This window comes from Cricetulus griseus, unplaced genomic scaffold (assembly GCF_003668045.3).
Source record: "Cricetulus griseus strain 17A/GY unplaced genomic scaffold, alternate assembly CriGri-PICRH-1.0 unplaced_scaffold_36, whole genome shotgun sequence".
Lineage (NCBI taxonomy): Eukaryota > Metazoa > Chordata > Mammalia > Rodentia > Cricetidae > Cricetulus > Cricetulus griseus.
Genome location: NW_023277097.1, coordinates 7073 through 31878, shown reverse-complemented (window position 1 = coordinate 31878; position 24806 = coordinate 7073). Strand labels below are relative to the sequence as shown.

The 24806-nt window shown below is 44.0% G+C and overlaps 1 protein-coding gene and 1 pseudogene across 1 annotated transcript; both read left to right on the top strand.

The window, feature by feature from the left end:
- The first annotated feature begins 11808 nt into the window (after window positions 1-11808).
- On the top strand, window positions 11809-19996 carry LOC100757485 (leukocyte immunoglobulin-like receptor subfamily B member 3). The gene is made up of 15 exons (XM_035453839.1): window positions 11809-11845; window positions 12008-12043; window positions 12198-12500; window positions 12637-12942; window positions 13904-14188; window positions 14312-14617; window positions 14844-15140; window positions 15376-15604; window positions 15653-15678; window positions 17183-17233; window positions 18110-18226; window positions 18486-18561; window positions 18640-18677; window positions 18910-18962; window positions 19817-19996. Exons 1-15 carry the CDS (start codon window positions 11809-11811, stop codon window positions 19994-19996), a joined length of 2340 nt encoding a protein of 779 aa, XP_035309730.1.
- Window positions 15761-16867, top strand: LOC103164569 (annotated as a pseudogene).
- Window positions 19997-24806: the final 4810 nt, after the last annotated feature.

Sequence of the window (24806 nt, the reverse complement as noted above, 5' to 3'; positions counted from 1 at the left end):
CCCTCTGCCTGCCAGGAGGCCTAGAGACCTCCAAGGGATTCTGTGAACTTTTGGGAACCTGGCTGCATTGTAACTAACATCATACATTTTGGAAATAAAGCAGATTTCTCTATAGTCAAGTGAAATGAGAAATGACACAGAAGGGAAGGCTTCACACTGAGTGCTAATTTAATGTCATTCTCATCAAATCATGAGGTGAGAAAAGTTTCATTCCTGGTTGCACAGATGCAGGATCCCAACCCATGGGAGGCTGAGGCAGGAGAATTACCATTGTTTTGTGACCATCTTGGGATACCTAGTGAATTTCATGTCATCCTGGGCTATGGAGTGAGATTTGTTATGAACAACATCAACCACTAAAGTCCAGGCTGTAGGTTCACATCTGACATCCTAGGACCTTGGAGCATGGACAGGTGGATCAAGAAGTCAAGGTCATCTTCACCCTCATAGCATAGGGGTAAAAGGCCAGACTGGAACACATGGGACACTGTTTTAAAATTAATAAATAGGCCAGGCATGGTGTCTTCAAGCTCAGCACTTAAGAGGTATAGAAAGACAGATCCCTTAGGAGAACTCTTCTAATGATGAGTTTCAGGAAAACCATGGCTACACAGAGAAACCTTGGCTGGATGCATAAATAAATGAAATAGGGCCAGTGAGATGGCTTAGTCACTAATGGTACTTGTCACCAAGCTGATACACTAAGTTGTATCTATCAGTAGCAATAGGGTAAGGAGAAAACTAACTCCCACAACTTGTTGTCTGACCACCTATGTCTTTGGTGTCCTCACTACACCCAAGAATAAAGAAAAAATTAAAAGTAAACTAATAATTAGAAATGGAAGATGTGTATGGTGGTGTGGGCCTGTAATCCCATCAGGCTGGCCTCACACTTGCTGTCCTTCTGTCTTGGTTCCAAGCATTTGCAACCATGTATTCACTTTATTTTCTTAAAGTTGGGTTGTGATTTATTAATGTTTCTGTGTGATTTTATAATATATATTTATAATTTTATAATATATATAAGATTTTATAATATATAAATATATATATATACATAAAACCATGGAGGCCAGAATAGACACTGATGCTGAAGTTATAGGAGTTTGTGAGCTACATTCTAGAAAATGAACTCAGTTACTTAGCAAGAGCAGTGCCTGCCCTTAACCACAGAGTCACCTCTTCTGCCTCCTACATTCATTCAAAATGTAATCACAGAAGAACAAGTTCAAGATTAACAATTTCATACCAACATATTAGGATCTGTACATAAAATGGACAGATCTGTTGATGTCAATGAAAGTGAATTTATTGCTTAATAAATACAGAATATGGGATGGGTGCCTGTGGTTGGTTTGTAAAACAAATGAAAAACTTGTTAGTCAATGAAAAAAATTAAATACAAAATCTGAGTGAATTCCCTCACGTTGAACACACAGTCACTAGAAGAGATCCCCTTTGGAAATTCTCTTCCTGGAAGCTGGTGATTTTATCAAATATTAGTGCGTTTGAAGTAAAGTCATTGTGAACCTAGAGAAAGAGGAAATATTATGCAATATATTTTATTAAACCAGAAAATAATTATTAACAAAAACTTGCAAAGGAAACCTTATTAAGAAAACCTAGGAAGAAAGTGCGTTCACATCAGTCTAGATGTTTAAAAAATTGGTGAACCAACAACCAGGGAGCCTGCATGGGACTGATCTAGGCCCTGTGTATATATGTTACATTTGTGTAAATAGGTCTTCTTGTGACACTTCTAGCAGTGAGAGCAGGGCTCTCTTTGACCATGCTGCCTATGTTTGAGACCCGTTCCTCCTACTGGATCACCTCATCCAGCCTTGATAGAACAGCAAGTGCGAAGTCTCACTGCAACTTGATAGACCATGGCTGACTGAGATGCATGGGAAGCCTCCATTTTCTGAAGAGAAACAGAGGAGGGTATGTGGATGGGGTAGGTTTGGGGGTTGGAAGTATGGGACTGGTAATAGCAGAATGGGGAGAAACTTTGGGTGGGATCTAAAAACAAAAAAGAAGAAAGAAATAAAACAAAAATAAGGTTCATTAACAATTTTTTAAGAACATCATATAACCACACTGGTGGTTGTGTTTTGTTTCTTTTTCTTTTTGTTCTTCCTTTTTGAGTTTGTTTTAATATTGTTGTGTTTTGTTTGTCTATCTTTTTAATATTTGTTTCAAAGCCAGTGAGTAACTTAAAATGTAAAAAATTAGTGGGCCTGGTGGCACAGTCCTGATACCACAGCTACTTCAGACACTGTTGCACGACAATATAAAATGCAAAAATCTTCTGTAGCTGACGCGTGGGTTCCAGGCCATTATGGACAAATTAGTGAGATCCCGTCCCCAAATTAAGGGTCAAAGAAGTTTTAGGGGTATAGCTCAGTGGGACAGCACCTGCTTTGTGTCTTTTGAGTCTCACTGTATAGCAATGACTGACCTGGAACTAACTATACCAGGCTGTCCTCAAAGTCATTGGTCTTCAGAATGTTGGGATGAGAGATATCCATCACCATATCCAGTTTAGGATTTCCTAGTTCTGTGAAGAATGTCATTGGAATTTTCTTTTGGAGTATTGAGAATCTCTACATCACTGTGGTAGCAATACCATTTTCACACTGCTGAGTCTTGATCACAGAAAACCATTCCATGTTCTGCTGTCTATAATTTCATTTGCTGGGATGTAGTTGATGTATGTGTTTCTGAACACATGGGCATGTAGAGTCTCGGGTCAATGCTGGATGTCTTTATCAATGGGTCTCTATCCTTTTTGAGTGAAGGGGCAGGAAAACAAGATACAAGATTTCTCATTGAACCCACATTCCATAAATTTGGGTAGGTTAGATGGCCAATTAAGCTCCTGGTATCTTCCTGTCTCTACCTCCCCAGCACTGGAGTTTTTGAGAAATATACATGAAACATGCTGATGCTAGCCATAGAGCATGGATTAGGTTACATGGTCCACTCTCTAGACCTGACAGTCCGGATGTTTGGGTAGTCTGCACTCAATATCTCCATCCATCTGAGAAAAACCATTTGTTTCCTTTTGGTTCTGTATTGTTGTGGTGGTTTTTAGACAAGGTTTCTTAACAGACCATTGGCTCTCCTGGAATTCACTATGTAGCCATGATAGGTCTTAAACTTACAAACATCTACCTTCCTCTGACTCTAAAGTGCTGGATTTAAATGGATGTGTCGCCATCATTAACTGCTGAGTAGGCTGTAGGAGAGTACACTTGCCCACACCATCAATATACCATCTCACTCTGTCCTCAGTGCAAACATTACCCAGTCCTGTCATACTTTCATCTGGCTATGGTAAGCCCATGGTGGGAGGACATACATCTGGGTCCTGATCCATGATGTCTAGAGTGAAATCTAGACTCTGACTCTCTGATAGTTACAACATTGGAGGTCAATAGAAGAGGTACAAGGAGCTGGGAAGATACATGACGCCATCCAGCTCAGGTACTGAGGTTTTTTTCCCCTGTGTGCACAACATTAGTTCACAGGAAGTCATAAAACATCATGAAGGAATCAGTTTGCTAGTGGAAGCATGAGCAGAATACATTGCCCAGCCTCCAGGAGTAAAAGGTTGTCCTAACTTCAAACATTACCAGTAATATTTCCTAATAATTAAGATGCTTCTTGCATGAAGCAGTGGGAACAGGGATGAGCATCATCAAAGTGAACCAGAAGAGAAAGGGCTGGATGCATCCAGCAGAGAAACCCAGTATCTGTGAAATTATAGACCCTCCTACTATACCTAAGTCAGAAAACCACATACTGGCATCAGGGAATGGAAGTGACCAAGTCAAGTGTCCAAAATTTGCTTCCATGTATTGTGCTCTGAGAGTGGCAGCATCATGCTCTGATTTCTCTTTGCATAAATTAATCAAGAAAGTGTCCCACAGATATGATGGTAGTCTAATCTGATCAAAGCACTTCCTCAGTTGAGCTTCCCTATACCCCAATTGACTTCAGTTTATGTAAAGATGGCAAAAAAATAGCCAATGATCTTCCCACCCCAATTCATATTCTCACAAATAAGAATCAGTATATGAACCCTCTTAATAACCAGACGAGTTGATTCTCACACGAACCCTTAAAGTGAGGGCATTGCCCTCATTGTCCACCAAGGAAGGGCAGAGGGAGATTATTGCCAGCTTAAGTTTCAAATTTGGCAAATGGTATTCTTGAACATTACATGGAAGTCAGATAATAAGATCTCCTAATCATTATAGTTGAGAGCAGTGAGACAGGATCTGTAGTGGCCCATCAGGAACTGTGGTCCAGACAGAAAGGAAAAGGGGAAAATATAGTCAGGAGGATTGGAAGCAGAGAGCAGAGTCAGAGGAGCTTTCTGTGACAGAAATGAGAAAGTCAGAGGAATAAGGAAATTACCTGTTACAAACCACAAGCCCAAGAAAATAGGAAATTCTGCTTCCCCAGTGGGTCACCTAGAGCATGCATAAGTCTTTCTGAACCTTCTCTGTCACTGTGATGGCCATGGCTGATAACTCCAATCAACCTCAGGAGTGAAGAACCTTATGCTCAGTGTCTCCATTGTTCCATTCTCATGCTGATACTAACCTCAAACATTCCCAACCAGCACTGTTTCTGTCACTGTTTCTGGGACATTGCACAGCCCAAGTGCAGTGTAGACTCAAACATCTGTCTATACTCCTGATCCATCCACCTTCTTCAGCCCTACAGTTCCCTCCCCGCACTTAATCCATTTCTCTGAACACCTCAGTCCTGCGTCTGTCATTCTTCTCTGGTCTTTGCCCTCTCTATGCTGATTCCTTACCAAGGGCCCTTCCTCCTACAGTTTCACAGAATCCCTTCCCCATGTTATAATCTCTCTCCCAGCAAACTCATTTTACACAAAAGGCAAATTCAATCTAGGACAGAAGATGCATGTTACACACACACACTCACACACACACACACAGAGAGAGAGAGAGAGAGAGAGAGAGAGAGAGAGAGATACACAGACACAGAGAGAGAGAGAGAGAGAGAGACCCAGACAGACACACACACACAGAGACACAGACATACAGACACACACACACACACACACACACACACACACACACAGACATACAGACACAAACACACACAGAGACAGACAGATAGACACACACACACAGACATACAGACAGATACACACACACACACACACACACACACAGACTTACAGACAGACACACACACAGAGAGAGACAGACATACAGACAGACAGACACAGAGAGAGAGACACACACAGACACACACACACACACACAGACACACACACACACACACACACAGACACACACACACACACACACACAGACACACACACACACACACACACGAGAGAGAGAGAGAGAGAGAGAGAGAGAGAGAGAGAGAGAGAGAGAGAGAACAATAAGACCCTGAATCAACAAAGTACTTGTACCTCATATACTTGCTTTCCAGGGACAATGAGAAACTAGAGAAAAATATCTCAGGCTCTGAACATCGATATAAGCAGAGAAATGTGCTTATGTTGACTTACTGAGTGGAGACACATAGATAGATAGATAGATAGATAGATAGATAGATAGATAGATAGATAGATAGATAGATTAATGAACTCAGGTCCTTATTAGGGGCACACTGGAAATTCACATACAACTCACTACACTGATGGATACATTGTCTGGGTTCAGATTACTACTGGAGATTTATCACAATTTACTTCAAATAGGTTCCTCCTACATTTGACTCCCTAGAGCAGCCACAAGGTCAAATGTTTCCTTTGCCTAAATGTTTCCATTATTTAAAGTAAATCCATTGATCATATCCTTTGCACAAGAGTGAGATGGAGTCACAGAAACCTGTGAAAGTGTCAAAGTTCAGAACACCCGATGGTCTTTCTTTGTGGGTGAGCACTCCTAAGTGTGTCTTACCCTCTGATCGGACTAGACCCCACCCATCTTCAATGCAGCCTCAACCCTGGACTCACTTGGCTTCCACCACTAGAGACTCTAACTGTGGCTCCCTCAATTGCAGAAAGCTGCCTCTAATTTACCCACCATTAGCACCTTCACTAATAGGATTCTTCAGTCTCAGGAAGTAACCAGCTGGTGACACCAGTCACTGTATGCCCTGGGAGTAAGTGGAGGGGACATCCTCACAGTGGGTAGTCACCACTGCATGGGTGTTTGAAGGAAGGAGCAATTATAGCTCTAGAGGTCTTGGAGAAAGGGCTTCACTCCACATGAACTGTAGTCATGTGCTCAGTGACTCTCTGTGGCTTTACAAGCCCTGAAGTTACAGCCTGTAAATTCACCAAAGCAATTTAAGGACCAGAAAGATGAGTAGTTGTCACAAGAAGCCAGGTGCTGTCTAAATGGACAGGTTGAAGAAATGAAAGACAAAAATGCAGATGATTCCACTTATGAGTGAATAATACTGTGATTGTCTTTCTATGTTTGGGCTACCTCGCTCAGAAAGATTATTTTTTCTAGTTCCATCAATTTGCCTGTAAATTTCATGATGTTTTTGTTGTTTGCAGCTGAGTAATACTCTCTTGTGTAGAGCTCCACATTTTATTCATCCATTCTTCAGTTGATGGGCATCTAGGCTGTTTCCAGGTTCATGCTATTAAGAATAATGCTGCTATGGACAGAGTTGAGCAAGTTTCCTTATGTTATGATTCAGCATCTTTTGGGTATAGGACCAAGTGTGGTATTGATTGGTCTTGAGATAGATTGATTCCCATTTTTTCTGAAAAAAAAAACTGCCATACTGATTGCCAAGTGGCTGTACAATTTTGCACTCCCACCAACAGTGGAGGAGTGTGCCCATTACTTCACATCCTAACCAACATAAGCTGTCCTCAGTATTTTAGTCTTAACCATTCTGACAGATTTAAGATGGTATCACAAAGTCATTTTGATCTGAATTTCCCCCCAATGATTAAGAATGTTGAGCACTTTTTAAATGTCCTTGGCTGTTTGAGAGTCTTCTGGTAAGAATTATCAGTTTAGCTCTGTACCCCATTTTTCAATTGACTTATTTTGTGCTTCGCTGTCTAGTTTCTTGAGTTCTTTATGAATTTTGGAGTTCAGCCCTCTATCAGGTGTGGAGTTGGTGAAGAACTTTTCCTATTCTGTAGGCTGATGTTTTGTCTTATTTTCCGAGGCTTTTCAGTTTCAGGAGGTGTCATTTATTGATTGTTGCTTTCAGTGTCTGTGCTACTGGTGTTACATTAGGGAGGTGGTCTCCTGCGCCATTGCATTCTAGGCTACTTCCCACTTTCTCCTCTATCAAGTTCAATAGCTAGAATTATGTTGAGGTCATTGATCCAATTGGATTTGAGATTTGTGTATGGCCATAGACATGGATCTGTCTGCAATCTTCTTCATGTTAACATCCAGTTACAACAGCACCATTTGTTAAAGAGGTTTTCCATTTTCCATTGTAACATTTTGGCTTCTTTGTCAAAAATCAGATGTCCGTGGGTGTGTAGATAGGTATCAGAGTCTCCAGTTTGATTCCATTGATCCACCTGTCTGTTTTTATGACAATACCAAGCTAAAACAGCCATTTTTTCACAAGATTATATTCCAATACGTCGTATGTCTTGGTTTCATTCCCCCACAAAGTGTTCTCAACCCTGGTGAACTGATATCATGAAATGAGACTGTTTAATTACTGTGTGATCAGGCAGCTTGTAGCAGTTCCACTCAGCAGAACACAACCTGCATAGACAGTTAGCAAACTCAGTCTTTTAACAGGGAATTAACAGGGATGCAAGAATCCTTACCATGTTCCCTGTGAAACTGTCCATGATGCAGGCCTCTCAGGAAAGCCCCTGCCGATTCATTGATACCAAATTCACTGGGAGCATCCACAGTTGTAGGCAACCATGGGTGAAGCATGTTGCCAAGATAACAAGGTCCAATTCAGGCTGCAGCTGTGACAGCTCGGGATTCATGGAGAATTCAGAAGAAGGTGTCTGGGAGAAAAGGATAGAAGATATTGATCCAAACAATGGTGGATCTGAGGACAAACCCTGATAATGTCTTCATGAGGTGTAGAGGACCCTGAATAAAGATAGCCTAATTATCCCATTTTATGCCTTCTATTACTATTTTAAGAACTAACACCCAGTTAAGTTTCTGTTTCTTTACATCTGTCTATTTTCTTGTAAAGCATATACCCATGTCTGCGGTCAAGAGAGCCCCAGCCGCAGACTTATCTCCTTGCACACATCCTGTGTGGCAGGACAATAGCCTCCCCTGCCCCCTGACCCTTTCACCCTACTTAAGCTATATTGATCTGTCTAGAAACCCAAGACTTGATGAGAGCACTGTCTTGTCTCCATCTCTCTTGCCCCATCCATTCTCACTCCTCTCCCAGGGTTCCGGTGACTGACCCCGAGGGCCAGGGTAATCAGGAACCCATATCAAGTCCAACACAAAGCTCTGTTAACATGTGCTCAGCATCAAGTTATTCAAACAAAGATTAATCTTCTTAATTACCCCTTGGAGCTGGAAGTCCTCAGTAGCTTACCAGTAGTTTATCAGGCTACATTACTTGATAAAATAATTTCATCAAAATTGTATGAAGGGAAACTGGAGTGTTGGCAGTGATATAATGTTAGCTTCTTCAGTAGAAAAATAAAACTGACCATTTTCATTCCTCAACTGACAATCTCCTAGATGGTCACCTTACTCCACTGGACTGTAGTTCCTCCCTATGTCTTCGTCATGAGACTTCTTGAAATCCAATGGGACACTATCAGATCTAATTCCCAAGTCTAAAAATTTCATTCAAAATATTCACTGGTTGTCATTGTCCATTTTACATGCAGTACCCTGTAGGATATTAGAATCTCTGGATTGTTTTTAAGTATGAAAACTAGTAATAGCAAAACATGTTACAAAAAATCTTCCATCATGAAATTTCACCATCACAGGGCACACCAATGAAAATCTCAATGTTTCATTGTGAGACACAGAATCAGGAGAACTCAAATGATACAGGAAATAGGCTCAGCACTCAATGACCCTCCTGGAGACATGCAAGTGTGTGTAGAGACTTTTCATTACACTCAAGGTATAGAAACAACTTGGCTCCTGCCTCCCAAATTACAATGAAATCCCAAGGAGAGTGAGATTATAACCATTGCTCAGAATGGACAGCTCAATGTCTAATTCTCAGCTGTTGTGATGCCTGGACTGTGGACCTTGAAGTATATACATTTTAGGGAATTGATTTATATCACATAGGTGTTACATAATTACAAAGAAAACCACTGTGTATTTGCTGAATTTACATCATATTAACAATATACCAAAGGCACATTATATCTTCTGTTTCCAGGGTCCATAGCAATGTTATTTTTCTTGGTTTCCAAAGGGAACTCAGGGCCCACTGTTGGGAGGATGGCTTGCTCTGTGACAGTTAGTAAGATATTGTTGATGATACAACTTAGAACCAGTGCCATGTGAAATACTGTAATGAGAAGTCTTTTTCTCCATCTGCCCGAGCCCTGCAGTCATGTGGGTGCCCAGAATAACACACAGAGTTTTATATTAGTTTACAATGCTGCTTGCCAATTGATTACTTGCTAGCTAAGTCTTAATTATCAACCATAAACATAATCTATATATTTTATAAGACTTATCTAAACAGACGCCAGCAACAGGAGTCTTCTCTTGCCAGGATCACATGGCTGCTCCAGAACAGAGAGAAAGAGGACAAGCAAGAGGTCGACTTCCTGTTTCTCCCTGTTTATATGTAAGTCAGCCTGCTATAATACTTCCTGCCTGGATCTCTACTACATTTCCCATAATCCTCCTTGACTCCTATTCCCAAATATCTTGCTTTCCTATTGGCCAACAGTACTTTATTTATCAACCAATAAGATAGACATACACAGGACATTCCCCATCCAAATGCTTCTGTGACTTCTTAAACTATTTCTTTTTACGCAATATCACTGAAATATTTGCTGAATGTATTTGTAATTTGTATTTTCAGAGAAAGCTTTTAGTGAGGCACCAATATTTGAAAGTCAAAATTTGAAAACTGTCAAGAGAATATAGAGGCCACTTGTGATGGGTCATCTTGGTTAACGATTTGTTTGGGTCTAAAATCGAATAAGGAAAAATGAGATGGGCACAGGTATTAGGAATATGCTTGAGCAGATGTTTTTAAAACAATTTGCTTCATTTTATGTATATTGTGTATTACCTCAATGAATGTCTACCCTGGTATCTGTAGAGGTCAGACTTGTAATCTTATCTACTGGAATTGTTATTAGGGATGATACATAAAGTGGGTATTAGAAACAAAATTCTATCTTCTGCAAGAGCAGAAAAAGCTCTTAAAATTTGTGGCAAATCTCCAGCCCTTGATATGTTTTTTGCACTGTGAGAATATGCTGTAAATGTCAGAGAAAAACTCAGATGGTAGTTGTATAAAAGGGTGGTTCTGAGGAAAACTGAGATAGTGAATGTGATTAGAGTATGTCCTAGGACTCGGCCTCTGATTTCAACACAGGCAATCCCAAAAACAAATCATTCAGCATGAGCCACACATTCTGACACCCTGTGTGGAATCCATGAACTTCTGGTGTCTGGGCACTCTGGAGGTCAGAGCCATACACTCCTTAGAGAAGGATTTCAATGTTTTGGGGGAAGACAAGGTAAACACTTCTTTCCATGACAGATATTGCACAGGTCCATATCAGTGTTTCCATCATACAACCATTGTCTCCTTAGAAAGTAGTGACACCTGTAGCTCATGATGACAAAGTAAAGGACACTCAGTGTCCTTCCCTGGTCACCAACCTTGCCCTCAGGAGAGCAAGGGTCCTGTTCTGAGTAGTCACCATCACAGTCCAGCCCTGGGTGATGCTGTCTCTTTCTACAACTCTAAAGTAATCTATGCCTGTCAGCCATGTCCAGACAATTGGTGACCTCGCTAGGATCATGACCCTCCAGTGCTGGTCACAGTCTTGTAAGGTTCATTCTGTCCAAGATAGTCACACCCTGAACTATCACCAACACCATAAACACAGCATGTTCTGAGATGTTCTGCTTCCTGCAAGAATAAAACCACAGGTGTGGTCAATGCTTAGTAACACTCTGCAGCTGATGGTCAAAGGTGAGAAGTCCTAACTCTGTAGCAATTATTTCAGGTCCTATAGGTCTTTGCAATAGCTGTGTACTGAGAGAGCCACAGATGGAAAGTTACTCATTGAGCTGAGCTTTTCCTTGTCAGAGTGTGAGGTAAGTGGAGACCTGTATCAGAGGATGGGAGAGGGCTGATGTCGGATAAGAAAGAACCCACTGCCCATCTTCACAGGAGGATTACCCCAATAGGGATTCATCAGTATTGGCCTAGAAATGATTTGTCCTAGAACTTTTGAGAAACTGACAGTGTGGTGTCTTTTGATGTCTAAGGATGGAAAAACTGATATCCCAAGGTATTCTCTGGACTGAAGTTTAGACTGGGTTCTCCTATGTGACATCTCCTTGGGTTCTGTAAGCATCTGTTTGTGGAGATACTGGAAACGACATCCATTAAGTATTGATAGAGTCTACTGCAGGACATGGCCACTGCCTTGGGGAAGTCAGAGCCTGGTGTGTGAGGAGGGCAGTTCCCCTTCCTGTGGGGCTGCTGAAGCACAACCATGTCATGGGGAGTGCCCTGCCTCCAGAGGCCACACCCTATGTCTCCTGCCTCTTCAGACAGACTCTGTAGCTCTGCCCATGAGCACAGTTGCAGCCTCCAGGAGGAGACGCCATGACCGTCGTCTCCTTCACAGTCCTGCTCTGTCTGGGTGAGATGTGGAGATGGGGAGGGATGCTGTGCTCTGGGATTGATGCTGCCCCACAGCCCAGCATGGGTCAGTTAGGAAACCCCAGGGTCTCAGGAGGTTCTGCAGAGGGGAGGACCTTCTCAAGCTTCAGGGATAAACCTCTCACAGGGAACTCTCTTCCAGGGCTGACTCTGGGCCATGGGACACCAGTGCTGGCAGGTGAGTGAGTGTCTGCAGATGTCCTGACATCACTTCTTATCATTTCTGGAGCCATGCTGGGCTGTGAGAATGGAAAACATCACATGTGTGTTGCTCCTATGGGTGGATGTAGGGGTTGGGGCTACTGTAAGAAGATGGGTTTTCTTCGTCTTAGCTGATCTTTTCCTTGCTGGAATTCACCCTAAACCTGAACTCACAGTACAGCCAGACTCTGTGGTCTCAGAGCAGACTACAGTGACCTTCTTGTGTGAAGGGACCAAAGGAGCCAAACAGTACATTCTGTATAAAGATGGAGACACGTATTTAGCGCTCACAGAGATTCCACAGCAATCTAATGACAAGGCTGAATTCTCAATCTCAAATATACGCCGGGAACAAGCTGGGCGATACCAATGTTGCTATCGGGGCCCTGATGGATGGTCAGAGTACAGTGACTCCCTGGAGGTGGTGGTGACAGGTGAGAGAACTCACAGGGTCCATAACCTCAGGCTTGACTGTCCAGAAGTGTTCTGTAAACAGGGATGACTCCCCTCACAGTCGTGGAGTATAATGAGGCCTTGGAGGACATTTAACTGATTCTCCTTCTCTCCTAGGGGCCTACAGTCAACCCAGCCTGTCAGCCCATCCCAGCCCTGTGGTGACTGAAGGAGGGAAAGTCACTCTACAGTGTGTCTCAAGGAAATGGTATTACAAGTTCATTCTGACTAAGGAAGGACCACAAAAGTCCTTCTGGACACTGGACCCAGAGTATAACTACTCTACTTGGCACTACCAGGCCAGTCAGTCTGTGGGTCCTGTGACCTCCAACCAAAGGTGGACATTCAGATGCTACAGCTTTGAAAGTTACAGCCCACTGGTGTGGTCAGAACCTAGTGACCCCCTGGAGCTCCTGGTCTCAGGTGAGGAACCCCAGTCTTTTCCTAGAAGGTTGCTGAACTGACACAGGTGCTGAGAGGGGCCTTGGTTGTGGTGTGTGAGGAGCCAGGGCTCCTGAGCCCATTGACAGAGATCATGGGAGACAGAGGGACACAAGACACAGAATCCAAGGGACACAGTGACATGAGAGTCTAGGAGATCCAGGACAGAGAGGAAACTTCATGGGGCCCTCGGTTACTCTGCATCAGCTTAAATAGCATCCAACAGAACTCGGGACACTCCACAGAAGGAAGAGAGAGAGGAAGGGTTTTAGAAGCCAGAGCACTCAGGACACCAGGAGATCACAGCCTAGTGGATCAGCTCAGCAGGGATCAGGAGGGCTCACAGAGACTGAAGCAGCAACCGAGGCTCATGCTTGGGTCTTCCCTAAGCCCTCTGCACACAGGCTGTGCTAATCTACCCTGGGGTCTTTTATCTTTTGTTTCTTAGAGATTTTGTTTCTTGGAGATCTGTGTAGCCCTGTCTGTCCTGAATCTCACTCTATAGCCCATACTGGCCTTGAACTCACAGAGATCTGCTTCCATTGGTCTCCTGAGTGCTAGGATTAAAGTCAAGAATCACCATGCCTTACTAGCTTGTTAGACTCATAACAACAGGAGTCTGGAAGTCCCTGGGTCTTTCACCTGCACAGGGGATCTTTTTTCTCCTACTGTGTTGTCTTCTCCAGCCTTAACAGGAGAGTGTTTGCCTAGTCTTACTGCATGCTGTTATGTCATGTTCCATTAATATCACTGGGAACCCTGCTCTGTTCTGAGGGAAACAGAGGAGCCGTGGACCTGGGGGAGAGGGGAGGTGTGGGGGCGGCTGTCAGAATGTATTGATTGACAGAAGAATAACTTAAATAGAAGTAAGTACCATCAACAACTGTGACTCTCCTGTGCATTTTCAAACAAACCCACCCCCTTCTCTCCTGTTTCCTTGCAGGGACCCTCCACAAACCCACCATCAAGGCTGAGCCAGGCCCTGTGGTTGACTTAGGAAGCCCCATGAACATCTCCTGTCAGGGGACCCTGGATGCAGAAATGTGTTTTCTGCATAAAGAGGGAAGCCAACAAACCTGGGGTACACAGACCCCAAAGGAGCCTGGGAACAAGTCCATGTTCTCCATTCCTTCTGTGTCAGAGGACAGTGGGGGGCAATATCGCTGTTACTGTTACAGCTCAGCTGGCTGGTCAGAGCCCAGTGACACTCTGGAACTGGTGGTGACAGGTGAGGAGAGAGAGAGGGTCTCAGCCCCAGGCTCTGCTCAGAGAAGTATTCCTCCCAAAGCCTAGCCCTGACAGCATTGTGACTGTGTAATTACATGTAACAGGCTGCCTCCTTCTGTCCTAGGAATCTATGACAGTAAACTCAGTCTGTCAGCACTGCCCAGCCCTGTGGTGACCTCAGGAGGGAACATGACTCTCCAGTGTGTCTCACGGGTGTTCTATCACAAGTTCATTCTCACCAAGGAAGATCAGAAATTCTCCGGCTCCCTGAACTCACAGTACATAGGCAGAATTAGGCAGTACCAAGCCTTATTCTCTATAGATCATGTAACAGCAGACCACAGAGGGACATTCCGATGCTATGGTTACTACAAGCAAACCCCACAGCTGTGGTCAGCACCCAGTGAGCCCCTGGAAATACACATCTCAGGTCAGGCAGCCCTATCACTGCGCAATCATTTGTTGACAGCCTAAGCCCTCTTCTATGGAACTGTCCCACTGGGTAGTTGCAGGTAGAGTAAAAAGAAAGATCCTGATTGCTGAGCCAGAGCCCCACTCCTAGGGAGAAGCAGTGACATGCGCAGGGCATGATGGGAAGGAATAGGTGTTTGGTGAAAACCATCTCCTCAATCACTAGGCTGTCACCTTCCCTCTAGGCCTGTCCAAGAAGCCCTCCCTGCTGACTCACCAAGGCCATATCCTGGACCCTGGAGAGAGCCTCACCCTGCAGTGTTGCTCTGACATCAACTATGACAGATTTGCTCTCTACAAGGTGGGGAAAGACATCTTCACCAAGCGGTATGGCCAGAGGACCCAGGATGGGCTCCTGTTGGCCACCTTCACACTGGGATATGTGAGCAGCTCTACAGGAGGCCAATACAGATGCTATGGTGAACACAAGCTCTCCTCTGAGTGGTCGGCCTCCAGTGATCCCCTGGACATCATGATCACAGGTGAGGAACAAAAGAGATTCTATGTAGTATCTAACCTGAGCATGAGCTCTCATGGGGGACCTTAGAGCTGAAGGCTGGGATAGGGACAGAGATCTTATGTAGGAACAGATGGAGAGACAGGGAGCAAGAGAGAAAGGCAGAGAAAAGACAGAGTCACAGGCGCTCAGAGTCGACCCTTGTGAAGTCTCAGCTCAGAGCATTGAAGGCAGCCTCTCATTATCTCTGCTCTCTTTAGGACAGCTTTTTGCCAGTCCTTCCCTCTCAGTGAAGCCAAACTCCACAGTGCTGTCTGGAGACAACGTGACCCTGCTGTGTCAGTCAACATACACGACAGACACTTTCATTCTGTCCAAGGAGGGAGCAGCACACCAACCCCAGAGAATGAAATCCAAGTCCCAAGATGGGGAGTTCCAGGCAGAATTCTCCATGACTGCTGTGACCTCTGCCCTCTCAGGCACCTACAGGTGCTACAGGTCTCAAGACTCGTCTCCCTACCTGTTGTCACATGCCAGTGCCCCTGTGGAGCTCTCTGTCTCAGGTGAGGTGACCCTGAACTCTCAGGGTGACTTACAATACAAACCCTAAAAGAGCCCTTGACTGGGAAGCCCCTGTGAGGTCTGAGAAGGTGAAATTGGGCAGATTGCCAAAGCTTATTTTCTCAGCCCACAGAAATTTTTACATTTTGACTTTTTTTCTTACAATGGCTTCCATTCACAAATTACTGAAGGGTACTTATATCCACAGAAACTTCCTAAAGCCAAGGGCTACCTTGCACCCATTTATGGGTATTCAGTTTGTAGACTATTCTTCCAGTCATCTGCAGAAACAAGTGGCTCCTGCTGACAGAGTCTCACAGCGGAGGAAGACTGAAGAGGGTACACAAGAGGATCGCCACAAAGAAGCCGCTTTGGATGTAACTTCCCCTGACAATGAACCGGAAGTTAGTTTTGACAAAGCAATTAGAGATGAAGCAGTAGAACATATTAGGCGTTTGAAGGATATAATTGCGGCTCATTGGATAGGCCCAGAAGGCCGCCCAATACAAGAGGTCATAATGGAGCAAGCCAAGGTTGTCTGGAAGTTTCGTGAAAAAGAAGATTTGAAGAAGTTGATGGTGACTTCTGATAAGACAACTGGAGGCAGAAGTGAAATTTTCTTGAAAATGGCCAAGAACAATCAAAGTGCCTGCTCTATGGGACTCTGAGCTCCGAGGCCCCTCAAGATGGAAACAGTAGCCAGAGTGGATGCTCTGCGTATGTTATCCAGGATCCCAAGGGGTGCTTTTGAGAGGAAGCAGTCTTATGATTGGTCCCTGTTCAGTTCTCTGTATCTCCAAGTCCGTGGGGATGGCCGGCCTTGGATGTTGAATATCAGGCAAGATACAGACTTTCTCCAGAGGAAAAATCAGATATATAATTACTTCATGTTCACCCGCGGAGGCGGGGGGGGGGGGCTACTGGCAGGAAATCAAGATTCCTTTCTCCAAATTTTTCTTCTCAAGTCAAGGAAGGATACGAGATGTCCAGAGCCCACTTGTACTTGACAAGATCTCTTCTATAGGATTCACGCCGGCAGATAAGGTGGCTGGACCATTCTTTCTGGAAATAGATTTTATTGGTGTGTTTACTGATCCAGCCCATACAGAAGAATTTGCTTATGAGAATTCTCCAGCTCTTAGCCCAGGACTTTTCAAATATTGAACTGGGGGCAGACTTGAGTAAACTGAATAGTGGTCACAAAATACAAATTAAAACCTTTCTGTCTACCGCAAAAAAAAAAAAGAGAGAGAGCCCTTGACTTGGGTGGGATTAAAGGGACAACAAGAAGAAGGGTGACTCAGAAGACTCTTTCCCTGACAGAGAAGTGAGTGGATGCCAGCAGGGTCCCTTAAGAAATGTCCACTCCATTCTCTATTGCAATCTAGGTTTGGGATAGACAGCATGAGGATCATAGGGAGGTTACAGGGCAGAAATAGGAGAGAGAGGAGAGGCAGGTCCCTGAGTTAGCATCTAATCCTCACCCTCTCCTGTTTTACTTCCTAGGACACGTTGGAACCTCCAGCCCACCACACACAAGTCACTTGCCAACAGCTGGTAGGTATCAGGCACCTAGGTGAAGGGGTAAGCTCCATCCCAGACTGCCTCACCTGAGCCCAACAAAGTCCTCATTTCTCTGTCACTTAGCTTGTGAGTGTGGGAGGGAAACAGAGATCCCAATCAGAAGCCCATATCTTAGAGTTTGGGATTCAGAAGATGGTGTCCAGAGAGAGGTCTTTTGGCTCAGATTAAAGGAATTGACAGGTGGATGAGATGAAGAGCAGGGATCCCAGACACTCACCTCCCCGTCAGCCTCTAAGGTCCTGAGAAATCACCTCTCACCTGCATTGAGTCAGGCCCCAGAAGGCTCTGTAACAATCCTGTTGGATGTGGTACCCAGATGGGCAATAGCTAGTTATGGGCTTAGTACAGCTGCTTCTGGAGATGCTGACTTGGACAAATCCTTCCCATTCTGGGCTGGCTGCTGCTTCTCTGAGTATAAATGGAGAGACCTGGCCCACATGTGTAAATTTCTTTCAGTTCTGGCCTTGAATGACGCCTCTACTAACAGAGGAGGCCTGCAGATCCTGAGTCTGCAGTAGGTCTCGCCCACCATGGCGGTGACATGGGCAAGGGTGGGCACAGGACCATGGCAGGGCATTCCTGCTCCTTCCCTACAGCTCATGAGGCTCAGCTCAGGTGGAGAGAAAAGAGATGGAAGTCAGAGTCCCTGGGTTCAACTCCCAGCCCTGCCACTTCCAGTCAGGTGATCTGAGGCAGGTGAACTGTGGGGATAGAAGAAGAGACGAGTGCTTGTTGCATGATTGTGAGGATGGGAGATGATGAGGGCAATGGTCCACCATGGCTCTGTCACACAGTAGGTGCTCAGATAAGCATCAACAGTCCCTGCTCATGATGTCACTTGTTCCTCAGGCCTGGAAATGTACCTGAAGGCTCTGATTGGAGTCTCTGTGGCCTTCCTCCTGTTATTCTCCATCCTCAGCTTTCTCCTTCTCCGAAGAAGGCGTCAGGGAAAGTTCAGGAAGGATGGTGAGTGCATTGTGGGTGACCTAGGTCTCAGGTGGTGATGGGTTCCTCAAACTGGGAGCTGGGAAGTCTAGAAACACTGGCAGATCTCAGATCAGAGAGCACGTGATCTCAGAACCTGTGCAATGTCAGGGGTTCTGTGAGCTTTCCATGTCCTGGGACATTTTCTCACTCACCCCTGTTGTGAATGTTCCTTCCTTCCTTCCCTGCACATGTCAGGGGGAGCCCTCCCCAATACCTGAGACTCTTCTCTCTCTTGCAGCCCAGAAAGAGACAGAACTGCAGCTTCCTGCGGGAGCTGCAGAACCAATAACCAGAAACAGAGACCGCCAGAAGAGGTAACTCATGGCCAGAGACATAGATCCCCACCTTCCTGACACAACTCACTGCTAACTGACACCTCCTTGTCTTTCCAGATCCAACCCAGCTGCTGCCACCCAGGAAGAAATCCTATGTGAGATACAGAGGGTCCTGGGCAGGGGCATGGGGGGGGGGTCTGAAGTCTCAGCTTTGCAGGGGTGGTTAAGAGGTTCTGAGGTCTTTGCCATTTGGGTTCTGAACTTCACACTATGAACACAGGGTATCACCACACTCCCTGTTTCTCTGCCCCCCTTTGGACTAAGCAGGAAACTAGAGATCTGAGACATCCCCAGACTCTGGTCATTCTGTGTTTTCTGCTATGACAGATGCTTCAGTGGAGAAAATGAAACCTGAGGATGGTGTCAAACTGGACAGTTTGGTGAGGTCCCTGTCCCCGTTTGCAGTGCTAAGAACTTAGGTCCTAGTTTAGTCCAGGCTGCCTTCTTTTTCCTCCCTCGCTTGGCCCTCAACATCATCCATAGCTGACGACTCCCTTCTGCAACTACCTGGCTCCTGTGTGTTATGGCCTCACTCTGCCCTAGGTTTTTGGAGTCATGGGTCTCACAGCTGCTGTCTGCTTTCTGACTCCTTGGCATCTGTCCTGTTGTCATCTGAGGGGGCAGCCCTGATGGAGAAGCCCACAGAAACAGCTAAGGGACCAGCATCTGAAGGCAGGAACCAAAGGAACTTGGGCAGACATATGGGTTTTAGTGTTATATACTGTTGTTTTGGAGGGGTGCCTTCACTTTTTCTCTGCACCACACACCTGCATGATGCTCCCAGAGGCCAGAAGAGAGTGTCAGATACCATAGAACTAGAGTTACAGATGAATGTAGGTTGTCATGTGGGTTCTGGGAACCAAACCTGGGTCCTCCGCAATAGCAGTCAGTGCTCTTAACCACAGAGCCATCTCTTCAGATCCCAGATAAGTGTTTTCAGGAAGATGGACTCTGTGGATACAGCCAAGACAGCAAGAAATATTCAGAGTGTCAGGATAAGAGGCCAAAACTGTAGGAGGGAAGCCCAGGAAGACCCCTCGGGAATGCTATCGCATAAAGGGGTCACTCTGGCCATGCTGTGGAAAACTGGCTGGAGAAAAGTCAGAGGGGAACAGGGGAACATTATCTGTACCTCACTACTCAGTTTGGACACTCAGTTTGGCCCTGTACTCCCCCTGCCTTCAGCACCCTGTAAGTCAAGCACGTACCTTCCTCTCACTCTCTCCCCCTCCAGGCTGCTGAATCCAAAGAGCCCCGAGATGTGGTCTATGCCCAGCTGTGCAGCAGGTCACTCAGACAGGGGACAGCTGGACCTCCTCCCTCCCAGGCAGGAGAAGCCCCAGAGGAGCCCACTGTATATGCTGCTCTGGCCGTCACTCGACCAAGTCCTGTTCCCAATAACAAGGAGCAATGACCCTCTGCCTGCCAGGAGGCCTACAAAACCTCCGAGGGATTCTGTGGACTTTTGGGAACCTGGCTGCATTTTAACTAATGTTATACCATTTGGAAATAAAGCAGATTTCTCTATAGTCAAGTGAAATGAGAAATGATACAGAAGGGAAGGCTTCACACTGAGTACTAATTTATGACATTACTTATCTATTGTGGGAATTACCAATACAGAGTAAGGTAAATATACAAGGGAATTTATTAGGGAAAAGCCTTACTTAGAGAGTGACCTAGCCATCCGGCCGGGCAGCAGTAAGTACAGCAAGCCGAAGATGAACGGAAGAAGGGGCACCGTGTTATTTGCCCTCACTCTTAAACCTTCCCTATGTCACCCTGACCATGTCCTCGCAGGCGTGGTCAGGCACACCTGCAGCCAGCCCCAGGCAGGCATGGCTATAGTGTCCCCTAGAATTCCCCTTTTAGTCTAAAAGAGGATTAAAACTTAACAGTGAAAAGTATCCAAAATTAACAGTCATAAAGGTGAAATATAAGAAGATACCACAATCTGCTTATGTCACATCCTAACTATCTATGTTAACTCAACCCTAAAGCCATCTGAAAGAGGTATCCAAGCCTGAACACCTCCTTCCAATCCCAACCATAAACAATAGGAAGCTATCCCTAACTAGGTATATACACTATCCTAAGTGACAGCAATGGGGGAAGGGGGCGTAGTATCCTCCAAATTACTTCCTGCTGAAATGGGACAACAGCCTTGTGAGGTCCTGTAGGAAGAAAATGTTAATATAGTGAAAGTCTTGAATGGATTGTATTCAGTCCATGTTAGATGGGATTCTCTTGATTGAAGATCTCACTTGAAATCCTCAACTTGATTGAAGTCAGTACCTGAAGCTCTGGCCGGAGTGTCAGTTGAAATGGAGCAAGTTGGATCCAGTGCAGTCGAGGAGGTGTGGCCCATTTTCTTTCCCGGGTGTCCAGGGATTGCTGACAGGCAGGTCTTTATTGGCTGTGAGACTCAAACTAAAAGTTAGCAGAGAAATGTTTGCTTATGTATGTACACATACTAAGAAAGGCAACCATGGGAGCATAACAATTATGAGAGTGTGTACACCTTGAAAGAAAGAGCCAAGAAAAGACAAAGACAGTCCCCAAATTCTTCTCTTATTCTGTATTACATCAATTGGTTTCTTGATTCAATACAGAAACTCTAAAGTTTAGTTAAACAACGTGCTTGGATTTTAGAGGAATAAAGCCAAATACACCTCCAAAGCCAGCATTGGTTTAATTGAACAGGACTAGAAAATAAAGAGAAATAGAGTTATCTGAGAGATAGCTTAAAATTTACTGTATGGCACGTTCCTTTTGTTTGATGGTTATAGCTACCTTCTCTTCTTAAGCATCTACCCATACAGTGTCCTTTGACTTATGGAGATGAGTTTTCCTGTGAAGATAAAGGCAAAACACTTCCCTTTCCTTTGGGAGGTTTCTATTTAGTTTTTGAGACATACCTTAGTAGAATACCTGTCATTTGTCATTGTTGAGAGGTTTTTCTTTTTTAACTCAAATCTTGATCAACTTTGATGGTATCCAAAGTTTTTCTTCTCCTGTGGAAACAAATGTAAAACACCTACCCCATCATAACACATGTCCTGGTTTCCATACAGAGGTTAGTACATCTTTGAAGTATCCCAGCTGATTCAGTTCAGCAGTTTTTTCTGTAATCCAGGATCTTTCAGCAGCTGTTTGTCCTTTCTCATTGGCATTAAGAAAGTTTAGTGTTAATAAAGCATTATGTAACCTATGTTTTGGGGGTTTAGTCTTCCCAGCCTGTCTATGGAGCATCTCCTTAAGTGTTCTATTAGAGCTCTCAACCACTGCTTGTCCCTTAGGATTGTGTGGTATATGATGAAATGCTTTATGTTATAATATTTGAAAAACTGTTCCAATTTTGTTGAGACAAATGCTGGAGCATTGTCAGTTTTTATTTGTGCAGTTATACCCATAACTGCCATCACCTCTAGCAGGTGTGTAATAACAGAATCAGCTTTTACAGAGTTAAGAGCAGTAGCCCATTGGAACCCTGAGAATGTGTCTATGGTATGATGCACATATTTCAAATTTCCAAACTCTGCAAAGTGAAAGACATCCATCTGCCAAATCTCATTTCTCTGAATACCCTTAGGATTACAACCTGCTGGCAATGGAGTTTGATTATAAAAGGAACAAGTAGGACAGTTTTTCAATATCTTCTTGGCTTTTAAACCTTTGCTATTTACATGATGTTTCTTATGAAATTCTGAGGCTTCTAGCACAGTTCCTGTTGATAAATGATCAATCTCGTCATTGCCTTGTGCTAGTGGGCCAGGCAGACCCATATGGGATCTAATATGTGTAATGTATAGAGGATTACTTCTGTTTCTGATTGTTTCCTGTAATTGTATAAACAGTGAAGTTAATTCTGTATTATCAGGAACGAATTCTACAGTCTCAATATGTAACACGACTCTCTCTGCATATTGAGAATCAGTAAGAGGTTCTGTAAAATCCATGAGTACCATAAGAATTGCATATAATTCTGCCTTCTGTACAGATGTATACAGACTTTGAACTACTTTAATTACCTCACCTGCTTTATAACCTGCCTTACCTGATTTGTTGGCATCAGTGTGGAAGGTAAGAATTCCAGAAATGGGAGTTTGTCTTAGAAAACAAGGAAGAATCTAGACTGTCTTTTTATGAATTTAATTCTGTCAGTTTTGGGATACTTGTTGCTAATTGTTCCCAAAATTCAGTAAGAGCTATTTGCCAATACTCATTATCCTTCCACAAGGAGGAAATTTCCTCATTAATTAAAGGCACTGTAATATCTGCTGGATCTTTTCCAGTCAGTTGACAGAGTCTTAATTTGCCCTTCAGAATCAAATCAGAAAACTTTTCTATATATGTCTTTCACTTTTTATTCTGTTTATGTGGCAGAAATATACAGTCCAATATGGTGTCTTCCCTCTGCATCAGAATGCCAGAAGGGTATTCTCTGGATGGTAAGATAACCAGAATACAGTCTAAATCAAGATTTATCCGATCAACATACACATCCAATATTCTGTTTTCTACCCATTGTAATTCTTTTTCTGCCTCAATGGATAATATCCGTGGACTGTTTAGGTCCTTATCACCTTTAAGGGCCATTTTTAAATGCTTTAAGTCATGTCCTTCTACATCAATAATCGTTTGTAATTGAGAAATTTCCCCTAGCAGCTTCTGAAGACTATTAAGAGTTTGATAACTATCTCTCCTAATTTGTACCTTCTGTGGCCTGATTCTTCCTCTATATGTCCAGCATCTAGCTGTTCCTGTACTAACTTTTCTAAAGCATCTAGTCTCTCAGAGGTCATAGGCCATTGTCCTACCTAAACAGGTTCATCTGTAAGCCATTTCAATGGCAGGGTCTTGGGCTCCTCTGAAGGTCCATCATTTGTATCTAGTTTCTGTACAGCCTGGATGGTTGGTAACCACTTTCCATAGCATCTTACCAGATCTTTTCTACTATCTAAAGATTGTACATAATTTGTAACCAACACTGGAGGAATATTAATCTGAGTATTCCATTGCTGTAAGAGATCACAACCCCAGAGATTTATAGTTATATCTGCCACATATGGTTTCATTCTCCCTTTCTGTCCTTCTGGTCCAATGCAGACCACCAACTGAACATTCTGTCGAACTCTAGATAGAGTTGCAATTCTTAAAAATTGTGCATTCACCTCTCTAAGAGGGCATCTCTGAGGCCAGGATTTTTGTGTAATAATAGTCACATCAGCTCCCGTGTCCAGAATCTCGTTAAAAACCTTATTATTAATCCTTACCTTCAAATGGGAACTTTTATCCTTGACTGAGGTCTGCAAAATACGTGTTTCTCATCTTGTCCAGTCACATTTGATTCTTCATCACTAGCCAAACTACCATCTAGAGCAGTATTACTTTTCACAATAGGCAAAAAAACTATCTATTCATCCTGTGAGAGATTGTCTTCCACTGCTACTGGGAATGACTGGACCTTTCTCAATGTGGGGGCTTTCTTGAGTCCCCCCTCAGAGTTTCCCCACCTTAACAGGTTCCCTTGTATGTCCCTGGTCAATCTACATTCATTGGTCCAGTGTCTGCCCTTACCACATCTTCTACACAATCCAGAAGGCAGTGGCCTTTTGTATGAAGCACTGTTAGAATTCGTTTGTCTACAATTTCTCTTGATATGTCCAATTCTACCACAGCTGAAACATCTAGGTTCCTGGCGCCTTCGTGGTCTCCTGGGGAAGGCTCTTCCTACCCAAGGTTCTGGTTCATAGTGGTGATAAACTCTGGCCTCTTGATACCTACGTTGACCTCTGTAAGGTGCTTCTCCTTCCCAAGGCCTTGTGTTGTCACCTCTAGAACATTTAATCTCCTGTTGCCTTTTTAAACCTTTCAAGATGACTTGTCCTACCCAAGATCCAGTGTCTTGCACATGATAGTCAATGTTGGCTGTATACAAAACCCATTCTTGTAGCTGAGCTTAGCTGATCTTTAAAGGCAAAAGTATTCTTTTGCATATTGGGTTTGTATTTTCATAAGCTATTACATATGTAATTGATTGTCTTGTTTCTGGATCTGTTACCTGTAACTCTACTGCCCTAGTTAACCTTTGTAAGAAGTCCTGGAACAGTTTTGTAGGTCCCTGTTCGATTCTGGTATAAGCTTTTAGTTGTTCTCCTGGCTCATGAACCTTATTCCAGGTGTTTAATGCTGCTTTCATGCATAGGGATAATATATGGGCT

Coding starts and splice junctions, on each gene's coding strand:
- LOC100757485 (XM_035453839.1), top strand. CDS start 11,809: ATGACCGTCGTCTCCTTCACAGTCCTGCTCTGTCTGG. Junction 11,846..12,007: donor CACAGTCCTGCTCTGTCTGG/GTGAGATGTGGA, acceptor ACTCTCTTCCAG/GGCTGACTCTGGGCCATGGG. Junction 15,679..17,182: donor TGTGGAGCTCTCTGTCTCAG/GTGAGGTGACCC, acceptor TTTACTTCCTAG/GACACGTTGGAACCTCCAGC.